Source organism: Cyprinodon variegatus, unplaced genomic scaffold (assembly GCF_000732505.1).
Source record: "Cyprinodon variegatus isolate N-32 unplaced genomic scaffold, C_variegatus-1.0 Scaffold44, whole genome shotgun sequence".
In the NCBI taxonomy this organism is placed as follows: domain Eukaryota; kingdom Metazoa; phylum Chordata; class Actinopteri; order Cyprinodontiformes; family Cyprinodontidae; genus Cyprinodon; species Cyprinodon variegatus.
In genome coordinates this window covers 1,410,048-1,424,079 of record NW_015150497.1, presented here as the reverse complement: position 1 = coordinate 1,424,079, position 14,032 = coordinate 1,410,048, and the positions used below count along the sequence as shown (strand labels likewise).

Sequence of the window (14,032 nt, the reverse complement as noted above, 5' to 3'; positions counted from 1 at the left end):
CCTTCCTCTCACACTCACCCCATCACCAGGTCTCCGATGTTGAGCAGATGGCCCAGGAAAGTACGGCAGTGATACTGCTGACTCGTATCCATCTCTGAGGTCTTCTGGACCCAAACCTCAGCCAGGGTGTGCTGTAACAGAACACATGGAGAGGTTGTTCTATTTAAATCCATTCCAGTGCTTGAACAGATCCACATCTCAGGATCACTAATGCAATTTACTTTGACTTTCGTAGAATTTAGGCAAGGGTTTATGGAGCACATAAAAAACAAAAAAAAAAACAACAAAAAAACAAACTACTAAGTCTAACCCTAATTGCATCCAAGTCGTACACTATATTACATCTTAAATGTGTTTTTGTTTGCCCTCTCCACCACTGTTTTCTTTCCATCCCAGATGAACCCATTTCAGCACCTGAAAGCAGGTTGTTTTATGATTTTAGTTATTCCAATCAAATAATTTTTTTTTTTTAAATCATGACTAATTTACTAATAATTAGTTGGGATGGGGAATCCAGGTATCTGACCTGGAGCAGTGAGGTAAAAGGCTTACTGTATGATGTGTGAAGGTGTCGAAGTTTCGATAAGAAATCACTGGAGGCAATAAGGTTAGATTTCTAATCATTCATGTTTCATACATTCATTTATGGTCTTAAGAAGTTTCAGTTGCTGCTTTCATTTCTTGTGTATAAATATTCTTACCACTTATTATTGTGAAGTGGGATTATAAATTAGTTTGTTTTGTTTGCAGCACTTTTTATTCCACAAATAAACAGAGGTCAAAAATGTCGGCCATTATTGGTGAAGCAAAGGTGTCAAATCAGGGCTGTCCCACCAAAGAGAAGCTATGATAAATATTGTTTTAATTATGATATGAAAAATGTTGATCATTTCATTTTTACACCTGTGTATTAAATGGAAATTCTTAAACCTAAATGTTGCATGTGTTGTCATGTGTTGTCATGCGGGTTATGTGAAATATTTTTAGGATGTTAAATGTCAACATTTGAAACACTTGAAATAAAATTTTAGCAATAAAACCATTTCATCTGCTTCTAAAGTTAAAACTTATCTTTACAAGTATATAATTTTTTTTTTGAGCATCCATTTTTATTTTGTCACTATAGGAGTTTATGCAGAGCAGTCTTTCCTGCTCTATCAGCAGGTTTTCTGACAGCTGTCTAAATATGATGAGATTTGGAGCTAAAACATCTTCCGTAAACCTGCTTCTAATGAGGATATTTGCAAGGAGGAGTTTGCTGAAGCAGCAGGCCTTTGCTCATCTACACCATATTAAATCAAAATGTTAAGGTCATTCAGCTTGTAACATGCTTCTTAAGGTTTCCCGCTAAGTGTCTGTGAACTAAATGTTTAGTGAGTTTTTTATACAGATTGAAACATGCTTAAGTTGCTTGCAGCATATTAAAATCTGTGTGATGGGGCAACACCCTCAGCTGATAAGGTTACATTTTAAAGGCTTTCTGCCACTTTTCCTTCATTGTAAAAATGCATCAGGAAAAAAAAAAACAGACTAGTTTTAATGAGGAAGAGTGTGGAGTGTATTTTAAACCAGATTTATCTTCACACATTTGCAAATTGAAATCAGAATGTGGCAAAATAATGAGCAGGTTTTACATTATTATTCTGATGTTTTAAGACTGCTATTGAAATATGATTATAACTTTTAACCACAGCATATAGAATGGTTAGAAAACTGGGAGTGATCTGCAAGGATAATGCAATTAACTGTACTGCTTTTGTCAAAAAAAAAAACTTTCTTCCTAAACTGCAATCCAACAAAACAGAGGCTCTAACATAAAAAAAAACAGACATGATAATGTGGCTTTTATTTAATCAGACCACTGAGTAACAATCTAGTTCTTTACAGATTCACTGAAGGATCAAGTCCAGCATCAGTAGATGGACCCCAACGCAAACGAGGAAAAATAATCACAGCATGAAGCTGGTGAAACAACATTACCGTCAGCTCTTTCATTAACATCAATGACAGTGTGGTATTCAGAGGACAGATGAGAACCTAAGTCCAATTAAACCTAAAACCTAAAACAACCCTCCTGAAGGGTTCTGTCATTTTGGCTCCAGTCCTGCTTACAGCGTCAGTGATAATATAATGGTCTGCTATTGATTTTGCTTCCAAGAGAAAAGCAATGTTCCCCTGCAATGCAATTTGTTCTGCACCAACACACACACAGGCATGTGTAAAACCCCCTCACCTTGTTGGACCTCACGCCAGCTCCAGCACCCAGCTTCTGGTCTCTGATGATGTCGATGTCCATAACAATGAACTCCTCCAGCTGCCGGGGGCTACAGAGGCTGTTGAACGGGTTGCGCCAGTATGTGTTCCCATCCACTTCTGCAACTGGTGTGACAGAAGGTCATTATGGATTATTAACAAGACTGAAGGCGTCATTACAAAAATCCCAGACACACTCAGTTAATACATTTCCTTTTCTGTAACTCCTGAGGCGTCTGGTTAATATGTAAAATGCTTTTGTGTTTTTATGCCTTTAAAAAGATTGAAATCCGAACAAGCAGAAAAACGTTAGAAGTTAATTACTGGCCGACACTGAAGCTGCTCAACAGGCCCAAGGCTGTTTCTGCAATTCACTCAGCTCTGAAACTTTCCACCAGAGAAACGAGTCGCTCTTTGAAGTGCAATTAGAGACATGTGTGCTGTGGCAGAATGTCAGCAGTGCGCTCACATAAATAGCTGCATTGAGGCACATCCGCACGGCGCTTTTATTTGTCAGGAATTCAAAGAAAACCATGAAAATAAAAGGTTTCAAAATGTGAGTGTTCACTGTGCTGGCAGTGGTCTGCTACAGGACTAAGAGGATCCATTAGGATGACTAAGATGAACAAGAGGTCAGCATAAATGCTCAAGTCACAAATAGATACTGTAACCAATGGCAACAGTTCTTAAAAAAAGCTTGTATGCAAAGCTGAAACTGAACTGCACAAAACCAATGGACAAATGTGTGATATAAAACAAAAACATAATATTGAGATGAAAATGTATCTTGGTATCATGAGATGTAGATTGTTAGAAAAAACAAGAAAAGAAAGTCTTGTACTTGCTGGAACAATCACATAACATTTAAGGTTTCTTTTAGCTCTGAAGTTTTTCTGGTCTAAAGAAAAAAATGAGAAAAATGTTCATAACGAGAAAATACCACATGCTCCCCTGATGAGAATCTAACAAAATCAGATGATTCATTTATCCAATTTTTATAATCCAAGCAATAACAAATCAGGCAGTTATTAAAAATCTATTTGGCAGATTATTAAATGCATCTAAAGCCAAAATGTCCACCTTCATAATTAGTAAACATTGTGACAAAAAGATGTTTATTCTATTATGTAAAACTTTTTTATACATTTTAGACACTATATTGTAAATATACAGACAATCTTCCTTTTCTGCTTGATATAAAACTGGAATTTAAGCTCCATTTGTTGTCCATATTGACATTCATGTACATGTTCTAGAAACCTGGATGCAGATGCATCAAAAAATTTTAGTGAAAATTTCTAAACACCCATTTTCTTTTTTTACTTACAGCTGAATCAGCAGTTTAACTTTGATTACTACATCCACAACTAAGGTAACCAAAGCTACATCTAAATTATTTAAAGCAATGGTATATAAAAACCTATGAAAAATAAATACCTTTTTTCCACAATTTAGTACAAAAGAATATCTCTGTTTATCCTGACTGATCAAAAGCAGAACGTATTTACGCTTGTTCAATGTCAGATAGGTTGGGGTTTTTGTTTACATCATATATGATGTATCAGATTATCAGGTTTCTAGTGGACATTTTTACTATATACATGGACACCATTTTAGAAGGTCGAGCTCAATCTGCTTAGAGTTTGGACAGAAATCAACCATGGCAATACCCACTCTGCAGGGTGCGGGGATCGATGAGATGGATGGTGCTGGTGACACGGATGCAGACACAGATCTGACCCATGTTCCCCAGGCTCTGGGCCAGCCGCGGTGGGAGACAAACCACATTGTCCTGGCAACGACACAAGAGCAGACAGGCTGAGCTCACAATGAGTCCCTAAGGTGGTGCTTCATTAAAAAAACAACTAAATCTATCAACCAAAAGCTCTTTGTTCCTGCTTTAGTTATAATCTATTTTTGTTTCCTTTTCTACATCAGGGAGGAAAAGCAACTGTTTAAATGAACCAAACCTGATCAGGTTTGGGTTTCTAGCAACATTTGTGAACAACTTTTAACATCATTTCTAACACTTAGCAGATTCCCATAGAAATTGATTTTCATTAGCTTTCTCATCTTTTGGTCTAATTAGGAGAAAGCACCACACAAATAAGTTGCATCACAAGTCAAATGTTCAATATGGAAGTAGTTAGGAAGGTTTGCCATCAGTTGAATCAAAAAGGCTTGAAAAGGAAATTAAAAGGGCAGCTTTATTTTCTATAGAGGGATGACAGCGTTTTGAGAGAGCTTAACATTTTAGCTTTAGCATAACCCTTTCCTTGTTTATCACGTAGATAACCTATTCCAGCTTTCAAAGGGAGCCCTAAAGTATGCACTTTAAATCTAAATCTTGTTTTAGTGCTGGTGAAAGCCAAACCAAGCTAAAGCAGACTTCAGTAAATACAAAGAAAGCTAAACATTATGAAGCAAAGCTTCACATTTGACCCTTTTGACTCTTCAGCCTCCGTCTGAAATCTCTTAAAATAAGATTGCATTCTGCAGACAGAGGCTAACGTTTACAGCTGCTAATAATACCGATGCCTATGTCTGTTCATCTTCCCGTTTCAGATGAACAATGTCAGTATTCCATCCCACAACCTGCCTTACATCACTGCCTGAAGTCTGAGTAACACATGATCTTTTCAAAAATACAAGTGCAAACAAGTAAAACGTGAATAAAACATTTGATTTGGACTCAAAACATTAACCAAAGCTAAAATAAGTAAAAATAAGTCGAATAATTCAGTGTTCGTCAGAAACAAGTTAAACGCTATACTATTGCTCTCTCACCCAGGGTCTGAGCTCTCCTCTGCTCCTGTGATAAATAATTTAGGTCCACAAAGAAAAGACCAACAATAAAAATACCCCCCTTTAAATTGACACCCACACACAAAATATAAATAAGACGCAAATTTGATTGGTGATGCGGTAAAGTTTAAAAGACAAAAATGCAAGTATTTATAAAAGTATTATATAAACTATTGCCTACCTTGCAGACAGGAACAATTTCTATAGAGAAGGTGCTTTTGTAGTTGTAGGTGTTTGAGTGAATATCATGAGAGATGAGACGCTGGGATGTTTTGGACCTAAAGAAAAAAAATAAAAGCGATTCAGAGAGTAAACTCACTTCATTTTGCAAGTTAAATACTTGATAAGGTGATAGACTTATCACTAATTCAATGTAAAGGGGAAAAAAACACTTTAAATCAATACATAAACAAGTTATAATGTTGCATAATACATATCAACCAATTTCAAATTTTGTTGACATCTTTTATAGCTTAACTTCAACTAATAAAATACATTCAAAGCATCTTTTATGGAAGTGCTGTATTCAATTAGAAGGTACTTTTTATTTGGAGCACAAACTGAAGCAACGCTCACCTGCAGGGCACAGTACACTGCAAGAAGTCCACCATCTTCTGTGCGTGCTGCTTGGAGCCGTAGTAGAAATCAATACCCTCTACCAAAGAAAACAAACACCATCAAACACACTCAACCAAAAAATTAATCACATGTGCATCAAAGGTCATCCCTGCTGCAGGGCATATACACATGCAAACACACACACACACACACTGATGAAGAGGGAGAAGAATATGGCAGCCAGATGTTTGAACATCCTTACAGCTTTCAAGTCCTGCACTGATACAGCTGATTTAAATTCCACCATTGAGCCAAATTCCACTTTGGCATCCAGAGCAGGATTGCAAAAAGCTGCTGCTGAACTACTTCACAGCCTGTGCATGTGTGAAGTAGCTCTTAGAAAATCTAAAAAGGGGGGAAGAAGTGAGAAACTGATTTGAAGCGCTTGCTCTGATTACAGTGCACTGATTAGATGCACAACCCGTGCCACTGTGATGCTTGTTTGTGAAGCGTTTGGCGCTTCTGATACATGCATAGCTCACAATCTTGTACAGGAAGAGGCATTTAAAATGACGTACCATTATCCTACAGTGTAAGCAACAGGAATGCCAGATTCCCCCGCCAAAAAAAAAAGATAAACACTAAAACATTAACAGCAAAAGCAAGAACCTACCATGAATTTCTTTGATGTTTAAGGTATTCTGATGAAGTTTATGCTTCAGGATCAGCTGCTCTAAATAGTAGAACGTCTTTTTATGAACAGTCTGAAAGAAAAAGAAACAAAAATATTAAAAATAAATAAATCATACATTCAGATAATATTTACAGCATTATATGGTTCTAATATTTGGCCAAATGTATCTCGGTGTTTCAATTTTTGGTCTTGATTTCAAGGAGTTTCATTTCGGTGCAGCCCTAGTCCAAACCTTCTCAAAAAACTAATTTTTTAAACTCAAGGCATTTCAATAAGTAAATAACAAAAGTATTAAAATATAAATTTCCTACTTTATTGATACCAAAGGGAAATTAAATATTGCAGTAAGTCATGGGCAGTTTTTTAACCAGTGTTGTGGGTGTTGATAGCTGTAGGCTGGAATGATCTTCTGTAGAGGTCTGTCTTTCACCAAATCTGGAGAAGCCTCTGACTGAAGACACTCTGTTTAACAATCATGTTGAAGCAGGTGTGAGATGGCATCTTCAAATCCAGCTTTGATGAGGGTCCTGACAGCTCCTCGTATGAACAAACAGAAGTACCTTCTAGGACCTTCAAAATGGGACGTCAGTGCAACAGCTACCAGCACCTTGATACAAAGAAAGCAGCGGTGTTCTACTGGTCCCTGTCATCAGGGGTGCAGCTTTTGGCTTCATAAGAATCAGTAGGAAAAATGTTCCGTCTTGAACTGCTGATGGAGCTTAAAAGCAGGAACTTCAAGCTTCAGTGCTTAATGCTACTTTTTTATTCTCATTTTTGTCCAAAGGCATGAAAACCGCCATCTTCAATCAGGCCATGCAAGGGATGAGCAAATCAAATTCCAGACATTTCAAGATATGTTTAATCTAAACTCCCCGTCTTTATGTTCAAAACTGGTAGAGATCAGCTCTGATGGGAGCAGGAAGTCTGTTTAAGATCATAATTTTGATCCAGAAGTCTTACAGCTCCATCCACTGTTGACTTAATCAAAAATATTGAGTTTATAACTTAAATTCAACACATTTAGATATTTGTGTCAGACAGGAGGATGAATGTTTGCTTTCACAAAAAAATGATCTTATAAAAACAGACTGTTTCCAATCTAACCATTAAAAAAAAACACACGCATCATGACTATAAATCCTAAAACACAAACCTTCTGCCTGACTTGAACCACTGCCTTCCAGAAGTCCTTGGCTTCCACACGATGGCAGTCATCGCACATCTGGAACTGGATGACAAACTCCACCACAAACACCTGCTGCAGGATAGCCCCATTCATCACCTAGAGCAGAGAGAACAGCCATAACTCACCCCATAAAATCCAACACCTCACCTGCTAACAAGGCAAATTAAACTGAGCATTATGTTATGTATAACTTTAAATGGATCAGAGTTTTATTGTTGTACGTAGAAGTTGAAATTTGGTGGAGGAATTCGGAGACATTTTCTGAGTCAGTGTAATGTAAACACAAAACAATATTTCATAAACAGCTTTGCAACAGATTAATGTTTAATAAGGTGTGAAGTATTTGCCCTCTAATGTTCTGTACCATCAGCCTAACAGTAGCTAGAGAAAAACTATAATTGAAATGGGTCTAATGAGATCTATGCTCGCACACATGTAAAACCTGCTTTTCCCACACAAATGTAAACAGATCTGTTTCTCTGCTGCATCAATGGATCAACTTGTATGAATCATTGATTAATGTATAATCTTTAATAAAAGGATTTCTTACAAATTAAAATATCCAATTACAATCTGCTGCTTTTTACCTTTTACAAGAAACTGATGAACTATGAGAATCTCAAGGCATCAATCAGATTAAACCCCTCTAAATCTCACAGTGTCACACTTATGACACTCTCCTCTAACCTCTTTCTGGATTGTCAGTTTCATCTTAATCCTCTTGGAGTGGGGCTCTGTCCACAGGAAGCCAGCATCGATAAGGCGCACCTGAAAATAAACAAAGATAAAAAAAGATAAACTGAGTGTCTGCGACAAAAAAATACACCACTTCCAAATTGTATTTAACTTGCAAGCAGAAAAGTTCTCCATTTGCTAATGATTAATTGCCTATATTCTATATATGATGATCAGAGTGAAGTAGAAAAACTAGAGACGGTCACATGAGTCATTTTTAAGAAAAGCAGAGGAGGGTTTCAATCTCTAGACCCAAAAAGTAAAAAAGATGCCCTTACACAACAAATAAAAAATAAACTTAGTGATTAAAAAAAATATTTTGTGGTCATAAACTAAAGAAGAAAATCTTAAAGCCAACTTGACTATAAGCCTTTTCATTTAAAATGACCAAATTAAAATGCTTAGTTGACAGCATCATACAGTAACCAGTTTATTATAGAAAAGAAAAGAACATGAGGGGGACTAGAATGATCAGTTTCACTTTGTGATGATCCGTCATGCAGCGTTTATATAAAATACACTTAGGTTTTTGGTCATAAGGTGAAAAAGAATGCAAACTATGTTCAAAAGAAACTTTACATGGTGCTAAGGATATGAAGAAGAAGCTCACCTCCTAAAGCAATACATAATGGAATACACCTCTATAAATTAATGACGTGCTTCAGACTGACAGTGTTGTATTTTAATGCAATGAGAACTAGGGATCCTCTGATCTGATATTAATATCGGATATTGGTCCAATATTAGCCAAAAAAATATAAAAAATCGGATTTTATCGGCCGGCATCTAAAGTCTGATATTTCCAAGCTGATAGAAACACTCTTCTTCTGTTAAAGTTTCTATTACTCATCAGATGACTTTACATGGGTCAGTTGTTTTCACACCTTTTGTTGTTGAGTTTTGTTCTCTGTTTCAGTAATATTACTTGATCAAGCCTTTTCTAGCATTGTACAGTATAATATAAGTAATAAATGCTGGTATGATTAGTACTATCGTATTAGCCAATTCTCAAAGCTGCAATAACAGCATCGTATCAGATATGAAAAAGTTTGGGAAAAACCCTAATTAAATAGTTCTCCTTACTTTGGTCATTGAGCTCTTAAGTTTTTTCAGACAAAGGGCCAGAAGCTCCCTGGATTCCAGAGCACACTGCACCCAGGTGGCTGGAGGCTGCAGGTAGCTGCATCAAAGAAAACATGAAAAAGGTTTTACACTGAAACAGACAGCATGACTATTTTATTTTATTTTTTTTATCGTTATGCAGATGCCACCTATAAATCACTGAATACATATGTGAAACGAACCGTTCACACTGTTTGCAGAAGTGCACCGTGACTTGCTTAGGGATCCCCTCTGAGATGTCGACCTGAGTGCGCAGGCAGGCTACACACATGTTGGCAGGGTTAGGAGGAATGGGGACACCACAGGTACAGCACAGGCTGTGGAGCAGAAAAATATTGTTAAAGCTAGAAAAGAACAAGAGCTGTGCTGATTTAGGACACTTAAGAACTGGAAAACACACCGGACCATGAAGGTAACAACAGCCAGCAGATACTTTATGGGTGGGGTTTAAGATGAACAGAAATATCCAGAATTGTTTTTCTTCTTTGATTTGTTAATACGTTTCTCCTTTTGGTTAAATCAACACTTTTGTAGCATTTTTTATTATAATGTTATATATATATATATGGAGAGAGCAAAAGTTATGTTGGCTTTGTGAGGGCTAACTATTCATTTCCATCTAAACTCAAAACAGAAAAATTACATTGTGATTTTTTTTAACTGTCCAATAATAAACGAAGCACTAAGTATTTTAATAAAAAAAATGTACAAAAGGTTTTTTTTTTTTTTTATTTTAAATACAAAGCGTGTTTTGTATGTTTGCCTTATTAGAGGAAAACCATACAGCTAGAAATTTTATTGGACTCAATACAACATAAAATACATCATATTGAGCCCTCTTTTTGGTATATAAAGATAACATTTAAGCGTTTTTTTATGGCTACATTACAAAAACTGTATGGCTTATTACAATAACTTAGATTTCCTATTTTAAGGTTACTTTAATTTAGAAGATCAAATTTATTGTTATTTTGGTTCAAAAATTTTGTCGAACTTGGGCCCCTCTATATCTTATTTGAGAGACTGGACGCCCTCTCTCGAGACTGAAAGTCACACAGGAGCTGGCTCTGCTGTGTGTGTGCCTGTGCCCCGGGCCGGTGTTCTCTTGTGGTTTTGGCTGTTGACAATGATTGTCAATTTTTACAGTTTTAGGTATCCTTGTCCTGTTTTTGTTTGTGTGCCCATGCCTGTACAGATTCTTGTTTATATGCTGTCCACGTTTTTGAGTTCTGCCTCGACCTTCCGGGTTTTCATGCTTGTGGTTTTTCAGCTGTATAATTAATAAGATCACCTTAATTTGTCAGTATTAAAATTAAACGAGCTTTGTACGTTTGCCTTATTAGAGGAAAACCATATAAAGAAATTTTATTGGACTCAATACAACATAAAATATGTGATATTGAGTCCTCTTTTGTTATATAAACATGACATTTAAGCGTTATTTATTGCTACATTAACCCATCTTATTACAATAACTTAGATTCCCTATTTTAATATTACTTTAATTTGTCAGTATTAGAAATTTTAAGTCTCCATCTACATCAACTACCTGTTTAAGAAGCAACATTTGTACCATTCCTACATCTTTTAATGGGGCGTTGAATCACTGGTGACACCTCATGTCTTGAAAAAGTAGAAGCTTTGATGGTTGTCATTTTTTCCCCCTAACGAATCGGGATTCACTGACAGCTGGCATGAAAGCATCAGTAGTCTGGGGTTACTTACATGTTCCCCTGGCTGCTGGTAGCAGGAGCTTGCATGTACTCCATCTCTCAGGTTGAGATATGACAGCAGAACCCCCTGATCCCTGCTAACAGAGTAGGGAAAATTTAGCCAACCAAAAAAAAAAATTATAATAATTATATATATATATATAAATAAAAAAGAAAAACAAAAAAAAAACTATCCAAATTTCACTTTAACACACAAACTTAGTCCATACCCGTAACTAATAACTGTTATATAGCACAACACTCCATCGAACACATGAAGTTTTTCCGAGACTTAACATGATAGCGACCTTAGAAAAGCTGTTAAACTCGCTAGTGGTCTGGATTTAACTAGCATAAGGTTAGCATTTAAGGCTAACGTACTAACGTTCCCAAGCAATTATACAGGAAAATAACAAAGGAATAATGTGAAACGGACAGGGGAGCATCCTCTTCCATTTGATTATAGCAAACTGTTGGCTGACAAACAAACAACAAAACCTATATCAAAAATAAATCCGTAGAATACCTTGTGATAGAGCCTTCCACGTTTTCGCTACCGAAGACCGAATAGGGAGGCGTCAGAAAGGACCCCGACAGAAGACGTAGCTGCCTTAGTTATGCCTGAATAAATTTCATTTACAGCCGTTTATTATTAAAATTCCTGTATTTGAGAAAGGTAATATAAATCTTGAATAAAAAATATTAAAAAAAAATATGTTTTTAATTTTTTGTAAAATAAATTTAGTTATGTTAAACTAAAATACTTACATTTTATAAAGTTAATTTTATTAAATTATTCAGCACTAAAACATAGAAAGCGATATAAATTGTAACTGAAAACTGCATTTGACCATTTCAATAAGTATATAACTTTACTTAATTACTGACAAAGATATAAAAAAATGAATATCAGTAAGAGTTAACGTTGTTATTTTATGCAGTTCAACATAATGGGATAAGAGGACAGTTTGTAAAACCATTGCCAATAACATTTGGGATGTTCTGCGTATCTCTTCAGTAATCTTTTTTGTCATATAATTACAAAAAGTCTAGTCCCAAAAGTTCAATAGCGTGGATGCACCTGTCACGGGCACTCGTTTGGATGCCTTCAGGTGTGGTCGGAAATAGTTTAACCGTTTGGATTTGTATTGTTCAGCTTGTTGGTTGTGAGAAAATATTTGAGCAGCGATTGCAAGGTTGTGTATTTTGAGAGAAATATGAAGCTTCATTAGGCTATTATTTTCTTCAAATCTCTCATAGTGCGTTATTTTTAAAACGTTCACTTCCATTTAGATTTTTTTCCCGTTTTTTTCTCGGTTTTGTTGTCCATGGTGTCCAAGGGGAATACAATCCCCCCCACACCCCCCGCCAGGAAAATAAGGAGCGAGATTAATTATTTATTTTAAAGCCAATGTGTGTATAAACAAAATGTTTTAGTTAATTGTGTCCAAGGGAAACACGGGGGCAGCAGTAACACTCTGAAGGGGAACCAATATACAAACATTTAAGATGATAGATCCAGAATTCATGCTAAATTCATGCTCTTTTCAGAACTAAATTTTGAATTATTTGGGGTGAAGATAAAACTATGTGCTTCTGCAAGTCTGCAAGTCTTCAGTGATATCATAGATAGATAACTACTTTAACAATAACCTAAACATTCCTAAAATGTGGATATTAGTAGATTTCAATTCCATATTTTGTCCAATATACCTTTTATTTACACAGCGTAGATGTTTTAATATATGTGTCTATTTGTTAGCAAAGGCTGCAGGAAAGGATAGTTTGTCTTTAATGTCGTGCTTGTTCCTGTTGGAAAAGTGTAGATTGACCCTGAGGTTCTGGTGCCTTTCGGCCACCCTTCAATACGCATTGGTTATTGCCTGGCCACCCCTATTAGGAGTTTCTTTCACTACGCCTCTGTGTGGCAACATTTAAAATACATTTTTTTATTTTCAATGGACACGAGGGTACCAAAAGGAATGGATTTAAATAGTCCAAGAAACATTCCGAGCAGCACCTGAAGGCATCACCGTGGTTTATAGCAGCAGTAACATACATTCACAGTCAGTGTGGGCACTGGCGACTTTAAAGGGGCGATACTTTCAAGACTGGGAACTCTACTTGAGCTGTTTGGAGGAGACCTTCTTGTCGCGACTTTCTTAATTTAAGTAACCTGAACTTTCAGCCTAATTTAATTCTTAAAGCGTTTTTTTTTTCTGTGTTGATAGAGCGCAGTAGATGGTAAGCCCACAGCCGTTGGTGGCTCAGCCCCGCGCGGCTACATGCTAGACAGAAACCGCTGGAGGATCCCGTCTTTCCCTGTTTGCTCCCTCTGTATGCACGAAATGCTCTAAAAAAGTATAAAATTTTAATCTCTTTGCATTTTTTGTTTAATGTGCTACAACAACAGCAATGGAGTGAAAGAACAACACAGCGACCTGGCGTGGTTTTTCCCTGAGCTGCGTGTAAACAAATAGATGATAGAGGATACGATGACCCTGCTGTCTCTCTTGGGTAGGATCATGCGTTATTTTCTGCTCAGACCGGAGACCTTGTTCCTGCTGTGCATTAGCCTTGCTCTGTGGAGTTACTTCTTCCACACGGATGAAGTGAAGACCATCGTCAAGTCCAGCCGGGATGCTGTCAAGATGGTGAAGGGAAAAGTGGCGGAGATGATGCAGAACGAGCGCTTCGGCGGGCTGGACGTCCTGGATGCGCAGTTCTCCAAGACCTGGGAGTTCAGGAGCAACAATGTGGCCGTGTACTCCATCCAAGGCCGGCGGGACCACATGGAGGACAGGTTCCAGGTGCTCACCGACATCGTCAACAAGAGCCATCCGTCCATATTCGGGGTGTTTGATGGCCACGGAGGAGAGGTGAGTCTTTATTTCTGTCTTTATATCTTTAAAGCATCTTCCATCAGGTTCTCTCTGTGCGAAACACATGTGCACTGCAAAAAAAAAA

At 36.9% G+C, this 14,032-nt stretch overlaps 2 protein-coding genes across 2 annotated transcripts in view; one reads left to right on the top strand and one right to left on the bottom strand.

Annotated features, from left to right (window-relative positions):
• Nucleotides 1-11,659, bottom strand: part of nmd3 (NMD3 ribosome export adaptor) — a 13,128-nt gene extending 1,469 nt beyond the window's left edge. The window contains exons 1-12 of the mRNA XM_015370241.1: nucleotides 11,592-11,659; nucleotides 11,079-11,163; nucleotides 9,536-9,670; nucleotides 9,315-9,411; nucleotides 8,184-8,264; nucleotides 7,464-7,592; nucleotides 6,290-6,380; nucleotides 5,635-5,713; nucleotides 5,240-5,336; nucleotides 3,928-4,045; nucleotides 2,234-2,379; nucleotides 19-131 (exon numbers count right to left, since the gene is read on the bottom strand). Of these exons, the coding sequence (XP_015225727.1) occupies nucleotides 19-131; nucleotides 2,234-2,379; nucleotides 3,928-4,045; nucleotides 5,240-5,336; nucleotides 5,635-5,713; nucleotides 6,290-6,380; nucleotides 7,464-7,592; nucleotides 8,184-8,264; nucleotides 9,315-9,411; nucleotides 9,536-9,670; nucleotides 11,079-11,122 (1,130 nt within the window). The 5' untranslated portion in view covers nucleotides 11,123-11,163; nucleotides 11,592-11,659. The remainder of the gene's footprint in view (nucleotides 1-18; nucleotides 132-2,233; nucleotides 2,380-3,927; nucleotides 4,046-5,239; nucleotides 5,337-5,634; nucleotides 5,714-6,289; nucleotides 6,381-7,463; nucleotides 7,593-8,183; nucleotides 8,265-9,314; nucleotides 9,412-9,535; nucleotides 9,671-11,078; nucleotides 11,164-11,591) is intronic.
• A 1,448-nt stretch (nucleotides 11,660-13,107) lies between these two features.
• Nucleotides 13,108-14,032, top strand: part of ppm1l (protein phosphatase, Mg2+/Mn2+ dependent 1L) — a 52,136-nt gene continuing 51,211 nt past the window's right edge. The window contains exon 1 of the mRNA XM_015370318.1: nucleotides 13,108-13,944. Coding sequence (XP_015225804.1) covers nucleotides 13,546-13,944 — 399 coding nt within the window. The 5' untranslated portion in view covers nucleotides 13,108-13,545. The remainder of the gene's footprint in view (nucleotides 13,945-14,032) is intronic.